The 23,555-nt window shown below is 41.1% G+C and overlaps 1 protein-coding gene across 2 annotated transcripts; it reads right to left on the bottom strand.

Annotated features, from left to right (window-relative positions):
- Window positions 1-1,719: 1,719 nt before the first annotated feature.
- Window positions 1,720-23,544, bottom strand: LOC101594385 (testis-specific protein TSX-like). Of its 2 annotated transcripts, none has more exons than XM_045140701.1 (8): window positions 22,685-23,544; window positions 18,640-18,735; window positions 16,136-16,171; window positions 13,813-13,849; window positions 12,737-12,782; window positions 10,550-10,644; window positions 10,280-10,332; window positions 1,720-1,813 (listed from the first exon to the last, which is right to left on the bottom strand). In XM_045140701.1, the coding sequence occupies exons 1-8, from the start codon at window positions 22,713-22,715 to the stop codon at window positions 1,809-1,811; spliced, it is 399 nt and encodes a 132-aa protein (XP_044996636.1). In that variant the 5' UTR covers window positions 22,716-23,544; the 3' UTR covers window positions 1,720-1,808. The 2 variants fall into 2 exon arrangements, with proteins under 2 accessions (XP_044996636.1, XP_044996635.1); XM_045140700.1 differs by lacking the exon at window positions 1,720-1,813 and adding an exon at window positions 7,129-7,418.
- Between the last annotated feature and the right edge of the window lie 11 nt (window positions 23,545-23,555).

Genomic DNA, 23,555 nt, shown 5'->3' with positions numbered 1-23,555 from the left:
AAGCCACAGGGCTGGAGAGATGGCTTAGCAGTTAAGGTTCTTGCCTGCAAAGCCAAAGGACCCAGGTTTGATTCCCCAGTACCCACATGAGCCAGATGCACAAGGTGACACATGTGTCTGGAGTTTGCAGTGGTTGGAGGCCCTGGCTCACCCATTCTTTCTCCTTTTATTTGTCTGTCTCTCTCTCTCTCTCAAATAAATAAATAAAAATATTAAAAAACCAAACCAAACCAAACAAACAAAAAAGCAGCAGTACTACCACCCTGGGAAGGTAGGACATTCTATTTGCAATGTTGCAACAGTACAAAATTCAAAAATGTCAACCTGTCAACTAAAAATTACAAGGCTGGTAAATAAATGAATAAGCAATTAAGATCCATACGTTAAGAAAAATAGAAATTAATAAAAACCGAGTAACACTGTAATGTGAATAAACCTAATAGTATTCATGGAAAGTTCCATTTCGATGCATTCAGAAAATACATTCTTCTCATTTGCACTGGAGTATTCTCTAGGAAAGACCATATCCTAGGGTACTAAACAAGTGAATGTCTTCTTGAAGTCTGCTAAGCCACATGCTAACCTGGTATTTCCTTGCAGTGACATTAGTTCTAGCCTGATATGAATCCTAGCCAGACATTTTGCAGCAAACCTCCATTTATCTGATTGAAGTGCCAGATTGCAGTGAAACAAGCCATCTTAACAATGGTCAGAAAATGTTTGCCAAATCTAGAAAAATCCTTCATTACTGGCATGGAGAAATAAACATGTAACTCTCAGAATCTAGTTTTGCATCTTGTGCTGAGCTGGTCATTTCTGCAGTTTGGACACTAGAGGGCGCTGTAAATCCACATTGTGCTACAGACAGCTCTGTTGCAAAGTAAGAATTTGCTAGTTGGGGTGGTGATCACCGAGTGACTTGGGCTTTTAAGAGTGAACACGGCCCTACGGCTTGTCACACCTATTAAACATATTTTGCTCACCAAATGGATGTGCATAAGTTAGTTTTTGGCCTGTTGGTGCCATCCCATTTTGGAGGCATTCAATTCTTTTCAGCCTTCCCAGGAAAAGTAGGCTCCTTGGCAAGGGTCTCCATAAATTTTAAAAGGTTGGGCCCAATAGTTGTGTTTATTCTTTTAATCACATGGAATTAACAAGACTCTAAGCCAAAAGGACATCAGGAAAATTCACAAACACATGCAAATTTAATAATATACCAAAAAATACTCAAAAGAAAATTATAAAATATAAATTATAAATTCCCCCAGAACCCACATAAAGCCAGACACACAAGGCAGCGCATGCATCTGGAGTAAAAGCCAGATGCACAAGGTGATCCATGCATCTGGAGCTCCTTTGCAATGGATAGAAGCCCTGACACACCATTTTCTTCTCTCTGTGTGTCTCTCTCTCTCCCTTTGTCTCATTCAAATAAATAAAATATTTTAAAGAAATATTCATATTTACTTATTTGAGAGAAAAAATGAATGTGGGCATGCCAGGACCTCCTGCCACTGCAAATGAACACCAGGCACATTTGCCATTTTGTGTATCTGGCTTTACATGGGTTCTGGGGAATCAAAACTGGACTGGCAGATTTTACAAGAAAGTGATTTTAATCACTGAGCTATCTTTCCAGCCCTTACCTTGATCTGAAACAGGGTCTCCCTTGCTGTTTTGCCACTTGGTGCACCAGACAAGCAGGCCTGCAAGCTTCTGGATCCTTCTTGTTCTGCTTTCCATTACTGTAGGTATGTTGGGATTACACATGGATTCTCTGTCTGGTTCTGCATGGGTGCTGGAGAGAATCAAACTTGGATTGACAGGGTTGCAATCAAGTGCCTTTTATGGTTGAGTCACCTACCTATGTCCTAGTGGGGCTTCATTTTTATTTTTTTCTTCTAAAAATTACTTTTATTTATTTATGAGAGTGAGCCAGATAGGGAGAGAGAGAATGGGCATGCCAGGTCCTCCAGCCACTGTATAGGAATTCCAGATGCATGTGCCACCTTGTATCTGGCTTACATGGGTACTAGGGAATCGAAACTGGGTACTTAGGCTTTGCAGGCAAGCACCTTACTGCTAAGGTGTCTCTCCAGCTCTCTCTCTCTCTCTCTCTCTTTTTTTTTTTTTAGGTAGGGTCTCACTCTAGCTCAGGCTGACCTGGAATTCACTGTAGTCTCAGGGTGGCCTCAAACTCACAGTGATCCTCCTACCTCTGCCTCCCAAGTGCTGGGATTAAAGGCGTGTGCCACCACACCTAGCTCTATTTTGGATTTTCTTTTTTTTCAAGGCAGGATCTCACTCTTGCCCAAGCTGATCTGGCACTCATTCTGTAGTCTCAGGCTGGCCTTGAACTCACAGCAATCCTCCTACCTTTGCATGAGTGCTGGGATTAAAGATATGTGTCACCACACCCAGCTTCTAATGAAGTTTTATAAGATTATATAGCCAGGCATGGTGGAGCACATGTTTAATCCCAGCACTCACCATTAATCCCAGCACTTGGGCATCAGAAATAGGATGATTATTGTGAGTTTAAGGCCAACCTGAGACTACAGAGTGAGTTCCAGGTCAGCCTGGGCTAGAGTGAGACCTTACCTTAAACAAACAAAAATAATCACTACATGCCATTGCCGAGGCTCTTGGTTTCCCACCAGGAATAGATGGTAAGACCCTATTGCTAAAGACTCCACATACTTGGGCTGCAAGGTCACTGAGAAACCCTGCTGGAACTGAGCTGATAACCTCCTCCATGTAGACCAGCTGACAGAAAGTTGGAAGAAGCCATTCTGCATGCAGTTCAATGGGAGAAAGAGATACCACCAGTGAAGATACTCAACAGTGGACACTGCAAGCCTTATATTTGGCCAGCTAGGCCAAAAGAGTCAATGGGTGCAATAGTGGCACATCTATCATGGTGGAAACCAACTGCCCTCTAATTAAACTGGAGGCCCACTCCATGGGAGGAAATACATCCCTGATAATGAAAACTTAAAGCAGGGGTAGTCATGAGCCCTAGGGGTGTAACGTCTGTTGCTGTCTGGCTAAATGTATATACTATGCTTATCAAACTGCCCAGTAAGCACTTCTCTTAATGTTCATACCCTTATATTAATGCTACTCTCACTTTTGGTAAAGAATCTTCTCTTTTCAGATTGCAATGACCTTGGGGTGACTCAGAAGGCATCATGGTGCTGGAAAGAAGTGACCGGAGTGCTTAGTACTGCAATATCTTATCACACCTTCCAAATATATATATACATACATATGTATATACAATATGTACATCAATATGTATATATTTATATATGTAATATATAATATTATTATATATCATATATTATATACTGTAACAGATCATATATATGATATAATATACAAATAATTTATATATAATATATAACATATTATATAAAGTATATAATATTATATGGTGTGTATATATATATATATAATCAAACAGAAGGACCATGAAGAGCATCAGGAAGGTCAGCAAATGGAAGAAGCCAGAATCCTTACCATGTGCCCAACTATCTCTGACTTGTAGAGCATAATAGGGCACCAGCTATTATAAGAAACAGATAGTTTCTTTAACCAGGCATAGCAAACACACAAGAAACATGGTAAGTGCTATCCTGTTAGTTCTAGTGGGATTGGTGACTATCATGTCCATTTCCGCTGGTATCCCATGTCTAATTTCTCAGGCTTCTGTCATGCATGGACCAGTTGGCTTCCAGGACTGCAACTGGAGTAGGGCTGTAAACTCAAGCTTCCAGAGTGACTAGAGCTAGGTTGTCTCCTTGTCAGTAGGGGCAGGTGTACTCTAGAGCTTGACCTTGAGGCGGCCCTCTGGTTCCCTGGAGACCTGTCAGGGATTATAATTAGCTGAGGACACTGTCCTCTTGACTCTGGTGTGATGAATCTATATTATGTTTCTTGGCTAATGGGTATGGGCCCAATACCCTAGGGCTATGAGGGTCACCTTGTGTTATAAATTTTAAAGAAACACAGTCAGTGGCAGAAGAATCTGGCTCACTTCTATAAATCTAAGCAAAGAGACCCAAACAAACAGCACCACTAACATCAACAAGCACGAACAGCCAGAGCTCCACCTTGATTTATACCTTAGGGCTGGGCTCCAGATCTGCCCCCAGTGACATACCTTTTGGTAGGGCTTTATCCACTGGAGACTTTAGATTTATGCCTGACTCTATGGGACCACACATTTAAATCATTACATGATCATTTCATAATGTAAATTGTATTTGGTCCAACTTTAAAGGTTCCTATAACCTTTATCAATTTCAGGATTGTTTTAAAGTCCCAAGTCTCAGCTGAGATTTAGGGCTGTATGATAAGTGTAAGTCCTATAAAATTAAAACAAGTTACATATTTTTAACAAATAAAGGCACAGTAAACATTTTTACTGTAATCATAACAAGGAGAGATTGAATCAATATAACTCAATAACCATCAGGTAAGCATAACCAGTGTGGCCAATTTCTGAATTTTCTATTTAATCCCTCTAACTGGGCTGGTCACAGCCTAGACAAATATCCTATCCTGAGCCATCAGCTTCCCATGGTGGTTATATTCCAGGGGAGAAATAAACCTTAACCTTGAAGAACAGGCTACTTTTAGATTTTTTTTCTCGTCAAGGTACGGTCTTGCTCTAGCCCAGGTTGATCCAGAATTCATTATGTTCATTAGATAACCTTGAACTCATATCAGTCCTCCTACCTCTACTTCCCAAGTGCTGGGATTAATGGCGTGCACCACCACACCCAGCTGGAGACTTTTTAAAGTCATCTCCTTTTAAAAGTATTTGTAGGGCCGGCAGTAAGCACTTCTCTTAATGTTCTTACACATATGTTAAAGCTACTCTCACTTTTGGTAGAGAACCTTCTCTTTTTCAGATGGCAGTGACCGTAGGATGACTCAGAAGGCATTATGGTGCTGGGAAGGAGTGACAGAGGAGTGCTCAGCACTGCAATATCTCTATCACACCTTCCAAGGCTCAGGGTCCATTGAGGAAGAGGTGGCAGGAAGAATGTAAGAGCCAAAGGAAGGGTAGGACTCCTTACAATGTGCTCCTCCAGATACAAAATGGCCTGGATATCCATGACCTCACAGTGCCTGACACTACCTACACAAGACCATCATAATCAGAGGTAAAAGATCATGGCATCCAAATAAAAGAGAGACTGATTGAGAGAGGGAGAGGATATGATGGAAAACGGAGTTTCAAAGGGGAAAATAGGGGGAGAGAGGGCATTACCATGGGATAGTGTTTACAATCATGGAAGCTGTTAATAAAAAAATAAATTAATTTAAAAAAGGAATTTGTAGGGCTGGAGGGATGGCTTAGCAGTTAAGGCACTTCCTGCAAGGCCAAAGGACCCAAGTTCAATTCACCAGGACCCATGTAGAGCCAGATGCACAAGGTGGCACATGCGTCTAGAGCCTTTTCTGAGTGTATTTTACCCTGAAGTACCTTTTCCATTGTCCCAATGTAAGGAGTTGGCCCACATTTTAACCATTACAACTTGGGTGGGCCTGGTTAGAAACAAATTATCTACATATTGAAGCAGGGAACAGCTATCCAGAGAAAGGCTGTCAGGTCTACAGTTACTGTTACCCTGAACATTGTGGGGAGTTTTGTCTAGACCACTTGGGCTTATTTTTTTTTTCTAATTACTGTATCTTTTACTTAAAAGCAAACAGTGGCTGACTAATCAGGTACAGGCAGAGGCAGAAGGAGGCATGAGTTAATGTAAGAGCTTAGTATTGTAAGCCAGCATCCGATATGTACCCTATTAGTCTTAATCTTTATTTCTATTGTAATATTTTGTGGTCATATTCTCTTTTTTTAAAAAAAAAATATTTATTTATTTGCAAGCAGAATGAGAGAGATAGAGAGGAAATAGAGAGAGAATGGGCATGCCAGGGCCTCTAGCCATTGGAAATGAACTCCAGATGCATGTGCCTCCTTGTGTATCTGGCTTGTGGGTATTGGGGAATTGAACCTGGGTCCTTTGGCTTTGCAGGCTTTAACCACTAAGCAATCTCTCCAGCCCTTTCTGGTCATATTCTCTTACTAGGTGTTTAAGACCATGTAGGCAGCCAAAATTAACTATGCATTGTATGTATATTCAGAGATCAGTAATGGCTCTGTAGGAGAGACTCTTAGGAACCTGTGAAGAGCTCTATGACACCGAGTATTGTGTCATCTGTTAGGACAAGTCAAGGCCGTGCTGACTATGTGGCTTCTTTTGGAAGCATTTGTTGTGACTCTCCTTTTGCAGATACACTGACTTGGAGTGCTTCAATAAGCAGTCTCCATCTGTTGAGATCAAGTCTGCTTTTCACTTTCCTTACAGAGTCCATCTCCAGATCTCCATGCCTTCCCTCATCAAGAAGACAGGTAAGGGCTGGAGAGATGGCTTAGTGGTTAAGCGCTTGCCTGTGAAGCCTAAGGACCCCGGTTTGAGGCTCGGTTCCCCAGGTCCCACGTTAGCCAGATGCACAAGGGGGTGCACGCGTCTGGAGTTCATTTGCAGTGGCTGGAAGCCCTGGCTTGCCCATTCTCTCTCTCCCTCTATCTGTCTTTCTCACTGTGTCACTCTCAAATAAATAAAAAATTAAAGAAAAAAAAAAAGTAAAATTGGGAGCCAGGCGTGGTGGCACACGACTTTAATCCCAGCACTTGGGAGGCAGAGGTAGGAGGATCGCCGTGAGTTCAAGGCCACCTTGAGACACCTTAGTGAATTCCAGGTCAGCCTGGGCTAGAGTGAGACCCTACCCCGAAAAACCAAAAAAAAAAAAAAAAAAAAAAAAAGTAAAATTGGGGCTGGGCTTGGTGGCGCATGCCTTTATTACCAGCAGAGGCAGGAGGATCATCATGAGTTCAAGGCTACCCTGAGATACATAGTGAATCCCGGGTCAGCCTGGACTAGAGTGAAATCCTACCTCAAAAAACAAAACAAAAGAAAACAAAAAAAAAAAAAACAAATAAAAAATAAGTAAAAAGAAAAAATGTCACATGGAAATACAAAATTTTCAAAGTCAAACATTTATTTGACAATGGACAACTCCTTAAGTTGACTTATTGTGATGTATAGATGGCTTTAGATTGCTTTTTGGTGTTCATACATGATTAGTAGAGTTTTCAATCTTCAAAACACTCAAGATTCAACAAAGATTTTGCACTTCACATCAATTCACAAATCTATGCATCTTCCATTGATTTTAACTGTTTGGTATAGATTCTCTGAGGTAGGAGTGTAGGTGTAAAACCATTGTCTTTAAACTATTCAGCACACTTCATTTTTGCTTATCACAAGTTCTTTCATGTACCAGAGAGATGATGGTATCATGTTTTCTTGTTTAATCAGTAGTTGGAAGGGTGTCATGGTCTGTGAAAGAAAGACTTTTTGTTATTTCTCCTTTGCACTTTCTAATAATGCCCCCAGGCATAACTGCTGACTCTGCACATTAGAAGCGCACCTATTCTCTCTCCCTCTCTCTCTTTCTCTCTCGCTTTCTCTAAAATTAAAAAAAAAAAGTGCTAGAGGGATGGCTTAGCAGTTAAGGCATTTGCCTGCAAAGCCAAAGGACTCAGGTTCCATTCCCCAGGACCCAAGTTTGTTTGCAGCGGCTGGAAGACCTGGCGCACCCATTCTCTCTCTCTCTCTGTCTCTCATTCTCTCCCTCTTTCTCTGTCAAATAAATAAATAAAAATTTAAAAATTTTTAAATAATCAATTTAAAAAATTTAAAAAGCTAAACATTAGCAAGTTTTCAGCTAAGTTTAAGTCCTACTTCTTATCTCTTTGACCACTCTGACCCCTAGGATGAGCAGATAGCTGGTTTTGTAGTGAGCTTACTCCTTAAGTTGCTGGAAATTTCCATATAATAGACCTTTCATTTTCTTAGTCCATGCCTAATTTTACATATGACTGTGACCACTACTGATCAGGAGGAATGACAGCCCACTAGTTCCCAAACCCCATACTTCACCTACAACTGGCTTTGAAATGCTTTTTATAAGCTTTGCCTTTTAAATAAACATTTTATTGCATTAATTAATTTATTAGAGAGAGAGAAAGAGATGTTGGGGGTGGGGAATGAGAAGGCACACCAGGGCCTCTAGCCATTGCTGAACCATCTCTCCAGTGCTTTGCCTTTCTTCCTTTCTTTCTTTCTTTCTTTCTCTCTCTCTCTCTCTCTCTCTCTCTCTCTCTCTCTCTCTCTCTCTTTCTTTCTTTCTTTCTTTCTTTCTTTCTTTCTTTCTTTCTTTTTGGTTCTTTAAGGTAGGGCCTTACTGTAGCCCAGGCTGACCTGTATTCATTATGTAGTCTCAGGCTGGCCTCGAACTCACAGCCATCCTCTTACCTCTGCTTCCCCAGTACTGTGATTAAAGGAGTGTGCCACCATACCCAGCTAACTGCCTTTTGTTTTGTTTTGTTCTAATATACATACATTATATGTATATGTGTATAGATAAATAATTATTTATTTATTTGAGAGAAAGGGGGGGATGGTGCACCAGGGCCTTCAGCCACTGCAAACAAACTCCAGATGCTTGAGTCACTTTATGCATCTGGCTTTATGTGGGTACTGGAGAATCAAACCTGGGCCCTTTGGCTTTGCAGGCAAGCACCTTAGCTGCTAAGCCATCTCTCCAGCCTCATGTTTCCTGTTTTTAAAGATAGGGTCTCACTCTGTAGTCCAGGCTGACCTGGAACTTGATCTTGCCTCATTTCTTTATATCAAAAAATTCTCTAAGGCAAGTCAATGGCTCTCTTGGACCAGGACTACTTAGCTAATTTATTGAGAATAGTACTTCTCTTCAGTTTCCAATAACATGTCCCTAGATTCTGTCCAAGACCTCATCAAGAATGATCTTTAAGCCAGTCATGGTGGTGCACACCTCAAATCTCAGCAATTGGTAGGCAGAGGTAGGACTGCTATTAGTTCAAGGCCAGCTTGCGACTATGGATGAGTTTCAGGTGAACCCGGGCTAGAATGAGACCCTACCTTTAAAAAAGAGTATTTTTTATTATATTTTATTTATTTGAGAGAAAGAGGTAGACAGGGAACGAGAGAGAGAGAGAGAGAATGGCCGCTCCAGGGCCTCCAACCACTGCAAAGGAACTCCAGATGTATGCATTTATGTAGGTCCTGGAGAACTGAACCGGGATCCTTTGGCTTTGCAGGCAAATGCCTTAACTGCTAAGCCGTCTCTCTAACCCAAGAATGGTCTTTAATCTCTTTATGTCTTTAGGAAAGATCCAAACTGGATTTTTTTTTTCTGAGTGGCAATAGCTTTGAGTACCATAGGAAAAGTTTCTAGCCTAATTTGCATTAGACAACTAATGATATGTTCTCTAATACTCAGAACAGGTTTTTGTGAGGGTTGACAGAGTTCTCCCCTTTGTGACTACAATGTGTCTCTGATAGATACCTGGAGTGAAAAGCTTTCTAAGGAAATTTTGTTCATGAATAGCACTTGACACTGGTTTTTTTGAGGTAGGGTCTCACTCTAGCTGAGGCTACTTAGAATTCACTATGTAGTCTCAGGGTGACTTTGAATTTAGGGCAATCTTCCTGCTTCTGCCTCCCCATTGCTGGGATTAAAGGCATGTACTACCATGCCGGGTTGGGAAGTCATATGTTTTAGATGAGCTAAATGGGCTTGGTGGATAAAGATTTAAGCATGTATAGTTGTAGATGCTGCTTTGAGAACCAGTTTCCAAACATACTTTTTTACACTTGATCTTAGCCAAAAGGCTGAGAAGCCATAAAAACCTTTTTAATGAAATGCAAGATGGAGGCAGTTTCCATGCCAGGAAAGCAGTCTACCAACTGATACCCTGGTCAGCCCTTGAATCTTTTTTTTTTTTTTTTTTTTGAGATAAGGTCTTGCTCCAGCCCAGGCTGATCTGGAATTCACTATGTAAATTGCCCTCAAACTCAGGGTAATCCTCCCACCTAAACCTCGCAAGTGCTGGGATTAAAGGCATGTTCCACCACACCCTGTAGCCTTTGAGTCTTTTAATGACAAAACGTTTTCCCTTTCCCTAAAGTTTCAGAGCACCTCTTTCCAAAAGTTTCCACCACATCCCTAAAATTTATATAAATCCTAACTTTCATCTTTCTGAGGAACATTTCACAACTGAGTATGTCATTAAGAAGTTATAAACACCTAAGAGGGAAATGTCAGTCTATAAGGATGCAATATATGGCTTCAATAATAAAACAAATAAGGAGGGTACCTGATGTTGATGCTTCCTGGTCTGGTTGTGAGTTTAGATTAGTGAGCATCTCCCTAGAACACAGAGATACATAGTAATTGGTTGAGGATAATCTGTGATGGACAATTAAAGGGATGGAAATTATCACTATTGACTTAATAGCTTTCCTACATTCCTATTTATCTGATACCAAGGGTAACACTCTAAGCATGGGTAATTAAAAGGCAACTCTTACTATTATTTTTCCTCCCTAGAAATTCCCATAACCCAAGTAAGCTTAAGGTTACATACATATACATAGAAGGGTTTGTTTGGATGTGGCCAATTATGATCTTCACATTATCATCAGTGTCACTATCACTGTTCTCATCATCTTCTGTGGATACCTAGGGAGTGATAAAGACACAAGGGAAAGTTAAAATGAAAACACAGTAATAGATAGAACTTCCAGCAGTCAACAAAGGAGGATTATTTCTTACTGATAATGCTAGATGTGATACTATTTTTTTTTGAGGAAGAGTCTTGTGTTAGCCCAGGCTAACCTGCCATTAGTATCAGGATGGCCTCAAATTCACAGGGATCCTCCTACCTCTGTTTCCCCAGTTCTAGGATTAAAGGCATGAGCCACCACACCCCACAAGAGCTGATGTTCTTCTTTTTTTTTGGGGGGGGGGAGGCTCGAGGTAGGGTCTCACTCTAGCCCAGGCTGACCTGGAATTCACTCTATATTCTCAGGATAGTCTCAAACTCATGGTGATTCTCCTACCTCTGTCTCCTGAGTACTGGGATTAAAGGCATGCACCACCATGCCCAGCTTCTTCTTTTTTTAAAAAAAAAATTTAATTATTTATTTGAGAGAGAGAGAGAGAGAGAGAGAGAGAGAGAGAGAGAGAGAGGAAGAGGCAGATAGATAGATGAGAATGGGCATGCCAGGGCCTCCAGCCACTGCAAACAAATTCCAGACACAAGTGCCCCTTGTGCATATGGCTTATGCAGGTCTTAAGGAATCAAACCAGGGTCCTTAGGCTTTGTAGGCAAATGCTGATATTCTTAAAAGAGGAAGCATAAAACTGGAACAAAGCTTAGTATCCACCCTATCTGATAACCTGACCACTGACCCTGTCCCACATCTAGATCATTAATAGCCTTCAGAAAATGGACTTGGAGTTCAGTGTTCTTGTGATGATCGATTGTATTAATAAATGCACCAGATAACCTAAAGAGATTCAAAAATTGTTTCCAGAATATTTTTGTGGTCACAGTTGCTAACTAAAATTCTTCTTCTTTTTGTTTTTCAATGTAGGGTTTCACTCTAGCACAGGCTGACCTAGAATTCACCATATAGTCCCAGGGTGGCCTTGAACTCATGGTGATCCTCCTACTTCTGCCTTCTAAGTGCTGGCATTACAGGCATGTGCTACTGTGCCTGGCTAGAATTTTTTTAACTTGTTTTTTTTTTGAGGCAGGGTCTCATGCTAGCTCAGGCTGACCTGGAACTCACACTATTCCCAGGCTGACCTAGAACTCACAATGATTCTCCTATCTCTGCCTCCTAAGTGCTGAAATTTAAGGTGTATGCCATCACAATTCTTAATTGTTTTCAAAGCCTCAAAAAATAAAAGGCTGGAGACATGACGTAGCGGTTAAGGCACTTCCTTGCAAAGCCTAAGGACCCAGGTTCAATTCCAGTACCTTCATAAACCAGATGTACAAGGTAGTACATGGGTCTGGAGTTAGTTTGCAGTGGCTTTAGGTCCTGGCATGTCCATTCCCCCCTTCCCCTTTTCTCTCTCTCAAATAAGTAAATTAATAAAATAAAATAAACTCAAACAAGAAAGTTGGGTGTGGTGATACATTTCTGTCATCCCAGCATTCATGAAGTGGCAGCAGAAGAACTGTGAGTTCAAGGTTAACCTTTCAATAGCAAAGCTATTTAAAGATCTGAAAGGCTTTCTTGAGAGGTAATTAATTCCCATCAAGAGAAATATTTAATCACATGCTGTAACTATTATAGACAATTCAAACATAGTATGATTCATTTAATGACCTTTCCTGTGACTGAGCTAACAATGTGTAGATGTGTGAACGTATTTAGGAGTCAATTTCCAAAGGGTAAATTACATGGGAATACTTTTCTTTATTGCTTCTAAAATATTTCCACTAATAGGCAGGGAAAGAATAAAAAAGAAGGAAAAACTCTATAAGTAGTTATCTGTCCCTCTGTATACCTATTTCTGCTTTGAAGCTTTAACAGAAAGATTTGTGTGAGAAAAAGACTGTGACCCCTAACTAAACACACATTTTTAGTGGAGTTCAGTTTTTAGTGGACATGGTTATTCTAGCATTACAATATTATAGTAAGCTTAGAATCCTTCCTCCTTGACATTTTTCATGTTTTTAGGTTCTACATCTCAGTATTTTTCTGTTCTTCCTGTCCTACTTAGACACTGGCAAAAGAATATCATTAACACTATTTACCTTCTTCTCTTGAGTTTCTTGCCCATGAATAAAGGAGTCTTCATGGCTAGAAAAAATGGATATAACCATAACCACTCTGCCCAAACACTACATTGCATGCAATTCAAAACAGAAACCGAAGTAGTAATCTATTTTAAAGTGCAACCCAGGGGTTAAAACCCAATGAATGAGTAGTGAAAATTGAATTCTAAGAAAATATATTGAACAGAATGTTGAAACTAAAAAGGATATTAGGATTCATCTAGACTAACCTTTTCATTTTATAGATTAAAAAACTAAAACTCAGAGAGATGGATCTGTTTTTCACTATCATTCTGTAGCCAAACACTTCAGTTTTTTCTAGTTTAATTGCTTCAAAATATCTTTGTAGTTATAATTTGTTCACTTGATATATATATATTTTGCTTTCTAACCACCTTGTTTTGCTTAGTAGTTTAAAAGCATTCCAGTCCACAATAGATAATATGTGCTTTTCCAGGTAGTCTAGGCTGTGCTTTTACAAGTAGGAATGACTGCACTTAAAATGTTTCCTTTCTTCTGCCCTTGTCATTAAATAAATGGGCTCTGAGAGGAAAGCTAAATCTAAAATGTTTTTTCTCTTAGAGTTTCTGGGAATTCAGTTATCAGTTCTCAAAGACACAGTACATTGTACCCCATTTTCATTTAGAGTTAGCAAATTCCCAATGCACTTAGTTTTGGCAAAATACCAGCTGAAAACAGTGTTAAAACAGAAACTGACATCCACCATGACCATAGCAAGGGCTACAGAGCAACAGGACAAATCCAAGTCCTAAAGACGACTTTTCAGAGTCTAATTCTAGTAGCACTTTTATTTGAGACACAGTAAATCACTAATTTCAATCAGCAGGAGGGCCAAAGTTTTCTTCCTATTGGAAAACAGTGATAAAATTCTAGCTATTGCTCTAGAATGACCTATGGAAGGGTAAAATTATGTGCTGTAAATCAAAGACTGTAACAAGACAGTGTGTAATGTAGTTTTTGTTTATTTTGATTACAATCAGTTGTCACCACAAAGATGACAGTTGTTAATGTGAATAAAATGTTGTGTAACTTACTTCAGTAAGTTATCCTCCTGCTTACTGGTGTTGCCATCTGTAAGGATAAAAACAAAATGTGAAAACTCAATCAAAAGTGTAGAGTGGGGATTGAGGAGATGGATCACAGGGAAGGTACTTGCCTGCAAAGTCTAACGGACTGGGTTCGATTCCCCAGAACCCATGAAAACCCATCAAAACATCAGACCTGAAACTCTGAAACTGCTAGAGGAAAAAGTAGGGGAAACCGTCCAACATACTGGTCTTGGCAAAGACTTTCTGAATATAACCCCAGTTGCTCAGGCCATAAAATCACAGATTAACTGCTGGGACCTCATTAAATTACAAAGATTTTGTACTGAAAAGGACACTGTGAGTAAAGCAAAGAGGCAACCTACAGAATGGGAAAAAAATCTTTGTCAGCTATGCATCTGATAGAGGATTAACATCTAGGATATGTAAAGAACTAAAAAAATTAAGTAATAAGAAATCAAACAAGCCTATTTACAAAAGGGCTATGAAACTAAATAGTTCTCAAAAGAAGTACAGATGGCATATAAGCATCTAAAAAATGTTCTACGACACTAGTCATCAGGGATATGCAGATTAAAACCACATTGAGATTCCATCTCACTCCTGTCAGATTGGCTACCATCATGAAAACAAATGACCATAAATGCTGGCAAGGATGTGGAAAACCTATGACAGGGGAAGCCATGAGCCCTAGGGGTGTAACATCTGCTGGTGTCTGGTTAAGTGTATATATTATGCTAACGGTCAGCACTTCTCTTAATGTTCATATCCACATGTTAATGCTACTTTCAGTTTTGGTTAGAGAAACTTCTCTTTTCAGATGGTAGCCTTGGGATGACTGCGAAGGCACCACAGTGCTGAGAAGTGACAGGGGAGTGCTCAGCAATGAAACATCTCTATCATACCTTCCATGGTTCAGGGACCATTGTGGAAGAGGTGGCAAAAAGAATGTAAGGGTTAGGACCCCTGACAATGTGTTCCTCAAGACACAAAAAGGCCTGGATATCCATGACCTCGAAGTGCCTGACACTACTTACACAAGATCATCATAATAGGAAGAAAAGATGATGACATCAAAATAATAGTGACTGGGCTGGAGAGATGGCTTAGCGGTTAAGCGCTTGCCTGTGAAGCCTAAGGACCCCGGTTCGAGGCTCGGTTCCCCAGGTCTCACGTTAGCCAGATGCACAAGGGGGCGCACGCGTCTGGAGTTCGTTTGCAGAGGCTGGAAGCCCTGGCGCGCCCATTCTCTCTCTCTCCCTCTATCTGTCTTTCTCTCTGTGTCTGTCGCTCTCAAATAAATTTAAAAAAAAAAAATAATAATAGTGACTGATTGAAAAGTGGAGGGGATATGATGGAGAGTGGAGTTTCAAAGGGGAATGTGGGGAAAGGGAGGGAATTACCATGGCTTATTATCTATAATTATGGAAGTTGTCAATAAAAAATAAAGGAAAAAAGTAATACCCTGTAATGTTACTAAGGCAAAACTGGAAAAGTCTATAAGGTTGGTATTATAAACAAGCAAGTTAAGGCCAAGATTCGTGCCAAGAGAATTAATGTGCATGTTTAACATATTGAGAAGAAAATAGCTTCCTGAATCCTGTGAAGAAAACTGATCTGAAAAAATAGTAAGCAGGGGCTGGAGAGATGGCTCAGCTGTTAAGGTGCTTGCCTGTAAAGCCAAAGGACCAGGGTTTGATTCCCCAGTACCCACAGAAAGCCAGATAAAGCGGCTCATACATCTGGAATTTGTTTGCAGCAACTCTAGGCCCTGGCCCATTCTCTCTCTCTCTCTGCTTGCAAATAAACAGACAAACAAATAAATAAAAATAAATATATTAAAAAAGGAGGAAGCAGAAGGGAAAGATACCTGGGTTCAAGTGAAGTTTGTGCCACCCAGAGAAACACCTTCGTGAGAATTTATGAAAAGGGGCCTGAGCTGGGGAGTCCATTCTCCATATATTTGTGACTTAATGGTTGCGAGAAAAAATAAAAGGCTAGACTTAAAAAGAAAACAACCATGATGTATCCATAGGAAACATCTTGTTAATAATAATTAATAAAAATAATAATAAACCTTAAGAAAAACCCAGCAAGTTAGGGAGTGGTGGCGCACGCTTTTAATCCCAGCACTTGGGTGGTAGATAGAGGTAGGAGAATTTCCATGAGTTTGAGGCCACTCTGAGACTACATAGTTCCTGATCAGCCTGGGATAGAGGAAGACCCTGCCTTGAAAAAAACAAAACAAAATAACCAAGAAGACCAGGGTAAAGGCTGGGGCTTTGGGGAAAGGTCAGAGTAGAGTACTTGCCTAACATGCAGGAGGCTTTGGGCTTGATTCCCAGTACTGCAAAAGAAACAAAATCAAAACAAGGATTAAAAAATAAAACAAGGGCTGGAGGGATAGCTTAATGGTTAAGGCATTTGCCTGCAAAGCCTAAGGACCCAGGTTCGATTCCCCAGGACCCATGTTAGCCAGATGCTCAAGGGGGCACATGCATCCAGAGTTCCTTTGCAGTGGCTGGAGGCCCTGGTGTGCCCATTCATTCTCTCTCTCTCTCTCCCTCTTTCTCTGTCAAATAAATAAATAAAAGTAAAATATTTAATAAATAAAAATAAAAAAAGTCAGGCATGGTGGCACATATCTATAATTCCAGTCCTTGGGAGGCAGAGGTAGGAGGATCACCAAGAGTTCAAGGTCACCTTGAGACTACATAGTGAATTCCAGGTCAGCCTGGACTAGACTGAAACCCTACCTTGAAAAACCAAACTAAACAAAAATAAAACAAAATAAAGTGTGTTTAATACATTATAAGTCAAAGTATTTGAAGACTTCCCAACTTTTTTCATTGCAAAGAAGCAGATGTGCATTAATCTCAATTTTTGCAAAAGGTGAGACTATTATGTGGGAAGGTTAAGCTACTTTCCCAAGGTGGAGAAAACCCAGAGTTGATATTGAATATTTGAATTTGGCCTGGAGAGATGGCTTAGCAGTTAAGTCACTTGCCTGTGAAGCCTAAGGACCTAGGTTCAATTCCCCCCAGGACCCATTTAAGCCAAAAGCACAAGGTGGCCCAACATCTGCAGTTCATTTACAGTGGCTAGAAGCCCTGGGGCGCTCATTCTCTCTCTCTCTTCCTCTTCCTCTCTTTCTCAAATAAATAAGGAGGAAATACTTTAAAAATATTTCAATTTAGGGCTGGAGAGATGAGTTAGTGGCTAAAAGCACTTGCCTTCAAAGCCTAAGGACACAAATTCTATTCCCCAGTACCTACATAAGCCAGAGGCACAAGGTGGTACATATGTCTGGAATTTACAGTGACTAGAGGTCCTGGTGTGCCCATTGTCATCCTCTATGTGTCTTTCTTTCTCTATCTCAAATAAATAAAAAAAAATTATTTTAAAAATATTTCAATTTATAGGCATGTCTATTGAATAGGGCATTTAATTTGCTAAGGAAACAAAACCAGATGACTCACATGAAGAAGAAATAGAAAAGGAACACTATCAGTCCATACTGGAAAAATCTAATCTATAGAAACAATGATCCTTCTTTTCAGTGGTATCCACCTGCAGTGCCACATGGGTTATCTGAGGGTTTAAAAGGCATTACTTATCATTCTAGCTGCTTTCAGTTAAAGAAAATCCTGAACAAAAAAAAGAAAAAGAAAGAACATCCCTGACTTTATTTGACAGGGTTTTTTTTGGGGGGGGGGTTGTTTGTTTTATTTTTTAAGTTTTTTGAGGTAGGGTCTTGCTCTAGCCCAGGCTGACCTGTAATTCACTGCCAGCTTGACAGTTTTGAAGGAAACTAGGAAACTAACTTGGTTTAAAGGGAAATTAGAAAACAGAATAAAAATTAAAAAAGAAAGCCCTAAAATAAAAAAATAAAATAAAAAACTGGCCAGGCATGGTGGCTCACACCTTTAATCCCGGCACTCAGGAGGCAGAGGTGGGAGGATCGCTGTGAGTTTGAGGCCACCCTGAGACTACAGAGTGAATTCCAGGTCAGCCTGGGCTAGAATGAGACCCTACCTTGAAACCCTCCCTCCCCCCCCAAAAAGACTGAAAAAAGTAGAAATCAGGGAAGTGGTGACATAACAAGCTAACAAGCAAAAGGTCTTTTTTTTTTTTTTTTTTTTTTTTTTTTTTTGGTATTTTGAGGTAAGGGTGTTGTTCAAGCTAGGAATCACTGACCTGAAATTTCCTTTGTAGTCTCTGGGTGACCTAGAACTCACAGTAATCCAATTACCTCAAATTCCTGAATGCTGGGATTAAGGTATGCACTGCCACACAGGAACCCCTCTGGTTTTGAAAGAGAAAATTTGAATATCTATAAACCCCACAAACAAAGGGAATATCAACACATTCAAGTTTTGAAATAGTTTTTTTTTTTTTAATTATTTATTTATTTATTTGAGAGCGACAGACAGAGAGAAAGACAGATAGAGGGAGAGAGAGAGAATGGGCGTGCCAGGGCCTCCAGCCACTGCAAATGAACTCCAGACGCGTGCGCCCCCTTGTGCATCTGGCTTACGTAGGACCTGGGGAACCGAGCCTCGAACCAGGGTCCTTAGGCTTCACAGGCAAGCGCTTAACCGCTAAGCCATCTCTCCAGCCCTGAAATAGTTTTTTAAACATTCCTGGTGTTGTGGCGCAAGTCTTTATTCCCCGCATTCTGGAGGGTGAGCCTGGGGACTGCTTCTGAGTTTGAGGCAAGCCTGGGCTGCCCAGTGAGTTCCAGGTCCTCCTGGGTTCGAGTGAGACCCGCCGAAAACAAACGAGCATAAAACAAAAAAGAAAGCAGGTCCTTACCTTTGTAAAACCAGAGTTTCTCATCTTCCATCTCTGGGTTGCTTCTTGGAGTGCATTCCGCTTCAGACAGCTGTGGTTTCTGCTCTTCAGACATACCTTTTTAGGATTAAATCTCTGAATTTGGGACTAGAGGAGGAGAAAAACCCGCTGGAGGAACTAAAAACCGGAGCACAGGATTGAGTGGAGGTGAATGGGGATCTGAAGACTTGGGCAAGACCTCCAAGCTTTCATCACAGCCTTTCAAATGCACGTTTGTGACAGGGTGCGGGGTGGGGCTAGGGCGGGGTTGTGGTAAAGACGCAGAATTTAAAGGGCAAAGGGTGCGGGATGGGGGGGGCGGTGAAGAGGTGTAAGAACTGGAGAACATCACACCTATGTAGTATCTTAACGGCCTATGAGTGTTCAAAAATCACCTTGTCATTAGAGGATCGCAACTGTAGTGCCTATATTTCTAAGTCGGGTATTATAGTGGGTCTCTGTACCTTACGAAGATGCTGAAACCTCACTGGGGTGCTTGACTCTCCTTCCCAACTACTCTTAGGCCCCTGACTGCTAGGCTGTGTGGGTGGCAGGCTGCAGTGGTGGGGTGGCAAGGCTAATAGGGCTGCGTGGTGTGTATGTGGCGGGAGGCAGCTCTGCTTGGGTGGCTGGGTTTCGGGCTTTGCGGGTGGTATGGGCAGGTGGGGATGCCATAATAGGGGAGGCAGGTTGGTAGGGCACGAGGTCTATGGTGGGTGGGAAGTAGGGCAGGGACTAGAGGATGTCACCCCTTGGTAGTATTCATTCTCATTGGAGGGCCTAAAACACACTGGCTCCTAGTTTCTCACTCAGCTAAATTAGAACCACTAAGAAAATAGTGATGTGTTGGTCTAGTTCTTGTAGCAGATACTGGAACTTCCTACCTCATAAAGGCTGCAAGACAGTGCTGGGGAGCTTGATTCTCCTTCCAAACTAATCCACAATGATCGTTACCCTTCCCAACAGCACTTCTGAAGCATGTAAGGTTTCGGGGGGTGGGGGAGGGGGCAGCTGGGGACTGTGAATAGCTGAAGTTGGAAGAAATCTCTATGCCATGCTAAAGGCCCATTGTCCTCTGAGGACCTAGAAAAACACTGGCAATTAAATTCAACTTCAGCTAATATGGAAGCCTTAAATACCAATCTAGTTAATACTGAGGAAACAAGAATCCTCTCCCATGCCAGGTGAGGTGGCGCATGCCTTTAATCCCACCAGTTGGGAGGCAGAGGTAGGAGGATTGCCTTGAGTTCGAGGCCACCCTGAGACTACATGGTGAATTCCAGGTCAGCCTGGGCTACAGTGAGATCCTACCTCAGGGGGGGAAAAAAAAAAAAAGAGTCCTCTTTCACTGGATCAGGTACTGCAACTCCTTACCTTATAAAGGTGGCAAACCTCCCGCTCAACTTTCCTTCACAACCAACCTGGAACATATTTCTTGGCATGGTGTTTGGAGCACAGAAAACAGAGGGGGCATAAGGCAAGGCATGAGGGGGTGTGGCGAGGAGCGGGGCTGCAGGCTGAGACAGGTGGGGGTGGGGGTCTTCGGGGAAGAGAGGTTGGGAAAGGGCAGGACTGGGGGCAAAGGGTGGGCTAAGGGGACAAGAGGTGCTGCTGTGAATGTAGGATGAGACAATGACAAAACCTCAACCACCATCACTGGAGGGCCTAGATACTCTGTTAGACAGGCTGGGAGCACTAAGAAAATTTCTGTGGTTTAGTTGATACTTAATTGAGGGTTTTTTGATGTTTGAGGTAGGGTCTCATTCTAGTCTAGGCTGACCTACAATTCACTATATAGTCTCAGGTTGGCCTTGAACTCACGGTGATCCTCCCACGTCTGCCTCCCAAGTGCTGGGATTAAAGGGTGCCACCAAGTCCAGTATTAGGTGAGTTTTTTTTTAATATTTGTTTTTATTTGAGGAGAGAAAGAAAGAGAGAGAAAACTCCAGGGCCTTTAGGTACTGGGGAATCAAACTTGGGTCCTTTGGCTTTGTTGGCAAGCATCTTAACTGCTAAGCCATTTCCCCAGCGCTTTGTTGTTGTTTTTAAGGGTATGACAGTTTCAAACATTTGAGTCCTTACTGGACTTAATTCGTTTTTATTTTACTTTATTATTTATTTGAGAGGGAGGAGAGAGAGAGTGAGTGAAAGAGAGAGAGAGAGAGAGAGAGAGAGAGAGAGAGAGAACGCATGGCAGGGCCTCTAGCCACTGCAAATGAACTCCAGATGCATGTGCCAGCTTGTGCATCTAGCTTATGTAGGTCCTGGGGAATCTAACCTGGGTCCTTCGGCTTTGCACACAAATGTCTTAACTGTTAAGCCCTCTCTACAGCCGGGTCTTAATTCTTGGATATTCTGTCAACATTGCCAGCTACAGTGGTAAGGTGAACACATGAAAATATTTGCTTATTCCTTATCCTTACCAGGCATCAGGACAACTGAACTGATCAACATGAGAATAAAAAATTTTGACCCAGTCCAGATATTTGATAGTATTTTATTTAATCTTCAATATGGCCTAATGGAAATTGCACTAGCCTAGAAGTCAGAAGACCTGGTTCTAGGATTTGAATGTGTTCCACAAAAGTCATGCATTAGAAACTTAATCTTTAAAGCAATGAGACCTTTTAAAGATGTTGAGGTTGTAAGGAATCTGCCCACATGACTGTATTAGTGCTGTTTTTGTGGGTGTGAGTTCATAATAAAAGGATGTGTTTGACCCTATTCTTCCCCACCATAGACTTTTGTTCTCTTGCTTTCCCACCTTCTGCCATGGGGTAAAATCAGTAGGAAAGCCTTCATCACATATGGTCCCTCAATTTTGAACTTCTGAGCTTTCAGAATCAGGAGTCAAATAGATTTCTTTATAAATTAATCACTTTCTGTTATAATAGCAAAATACAAAGTAGATTAAGACAAATAGATTAAGGGACTTTATTGTTACTTCTTTCATTAGCTGATGTTTTCTTTCTGGGATTGAACCCTACTCCTTTCTAGGTCATGGTTTTCTTACCTAGACTATTAGGAGACTGGAAAAGATCAGTGAATATTAAGCTGTGCATCAGAATCACTGGAAAACTTCTACAAGTACAGGTACATGATCACTGCTTCCAGAGATTCTAGTTCTTTGGGGGTGGGGGTTATACATTGAAATTTATTACAATACCCACTTAAATAATATAAAAAATTGAGGCTGATGCTCAATTCACAATAGCTGAGAAATGGAAGCAGTCTAGATGTCCCTCAACTGATGAGTGGATAATGAAGATATGGCACATTTATACAATGGAGTTCTACTCAGCAGTAAAGAAAAATGAAGTTATGAAATTTGCAGGAAAATGGATGGACCTGGAAAGGATTATACTAGGTGAGGTATCCCAGGCCCAGAAAGCCAAGTGCCACATGTTCTCTCTCATATATGGATCCTAGCTACAGATGATTGGGCTTCTGCGTGAGAAGGAAAATACTTAGTAGCAGAGGACAGTAAGTTAAAAAGGAGATATAAAGGGAAGAGAAAGGAAGGGAGGAGGGCACTTAATAGTTTGATATTGTATATATGTAATTACAATGATTGTAATGGGGAGGTAATATGATGGAGAATGGAATTTCAAAGGGGAAAGTGTCGGGGGGGGGGGGGAGGGAATTACCATAGGATTTTTTTTATAATCTTGGAAAATGTTAATAAAAATTAAAAATTTTTAAAAACAGAAAGAAAATGTTAATAAAATTGAGAAAAAAGAAAGTGATAATAAATAAATAAATAAATAATCTAAGAACAAAAAAAAGAAAGAAAGAAAGAAAAAACTAAGTAGCAGAGGCCAGTAAGCTAGAAAAGAGATATATAAAGGGAAAAGAAAGGAAGGGAGGGGAGTACTTATTAGGATGGTATTGTATATATGTAAGTATAATAGATTAATGGGGGTGAAAAGGCCTAAGTGAGGCCAGGGGAAGAGATTGAGTAAAGGAAAGGTGGAGGGAGGGCTAATCAAAATGTAAGAGGATATAAATAAATCATATGGAATCCTACCTTTTTGGACAATGGAACACTCAGGAGCCATAGATTGTTGCGAGAAAGTTTTCAGTGCCGTGGATGGTATGCCTTCCAGTCAGTTGTTGGCCAGGGAGGCACCTGATGCCCCCAAAACATCATAGGCCGTTGCTGAGGCCCTTAGTTTTCCACCAGGAATAGATGGTAAGACCCTATTGCTGAAGACTTCACATACTTGGGCTGCAAGGCCACTGAGAAATCCTGCTGGAGCTGAGCTGAAAACCTCCTCCATGTAGACCAGCTGACAGAAAGCTGGAAAACGCTACACTGCATTCAGCTACATGGGAGAGAAGTCAACAATAGAGGTAAACATAGAGTGGACAGTGCAAGCCTTAAGCTTGGCCACCCAGGCCAAATGAGAAAGGGAGAGGAAGAGAGATTTATTTATCAATGATTTTTATCACAGAGTGGTACATCATTACCACTACCTACCTTCAGTACATTATCATCACCCCTAAAAGAATCCCAGTTAATCTCTCTCACTCAAACTCCTAACACTTACTAATTTGCTTTCTGTCTCTAAGACTTACTTATTCTGTAAATTTCTCATGACTAGAATTCCACAGTACCTGGCCTATTTATTTATTTATTTTGAGGTAGGGTTTCACTCTAGTCCAAGCTGACCTGGGATTCACTATGTAGTCTCAGGGTGGCCTTGAACTCATGGTAATCCCCCTATCTATGACCCCACAGTGGAGTGCTGGGATTAAAGGCATGCACCTCCATGCCTGGCCTAGACATCAATAAATGGTTTTTTAGATGTGCATGGTGGTACATGTCTGTAATCCCAGCCCTTGGAAGGCAGGTGCAAGAGGATTAGTTCAAGACCACCCTTTGCTCCATAGTGAGT

This window comes from Jaculus jaculus, chromosome X (genome assembly GCF_020740685.1).
Source record: "Jaculus jaculus isolate mJacJac1 chromosome X, mJacJac1.mat.Y.cur, whole genome shotgun sequence".
NCBI classification, from domain to species: domain Eukaryota; kingdom Metazoa; phylum Chordata; class Mammalia; order Rodentia; family Dipodidae; genus Jaculus; species Jaculus jaculus.
Note: the sequence above shows the minus strand (reverse complement) of the source record. Positions and strands in the feature narration are given on the sequence as shown.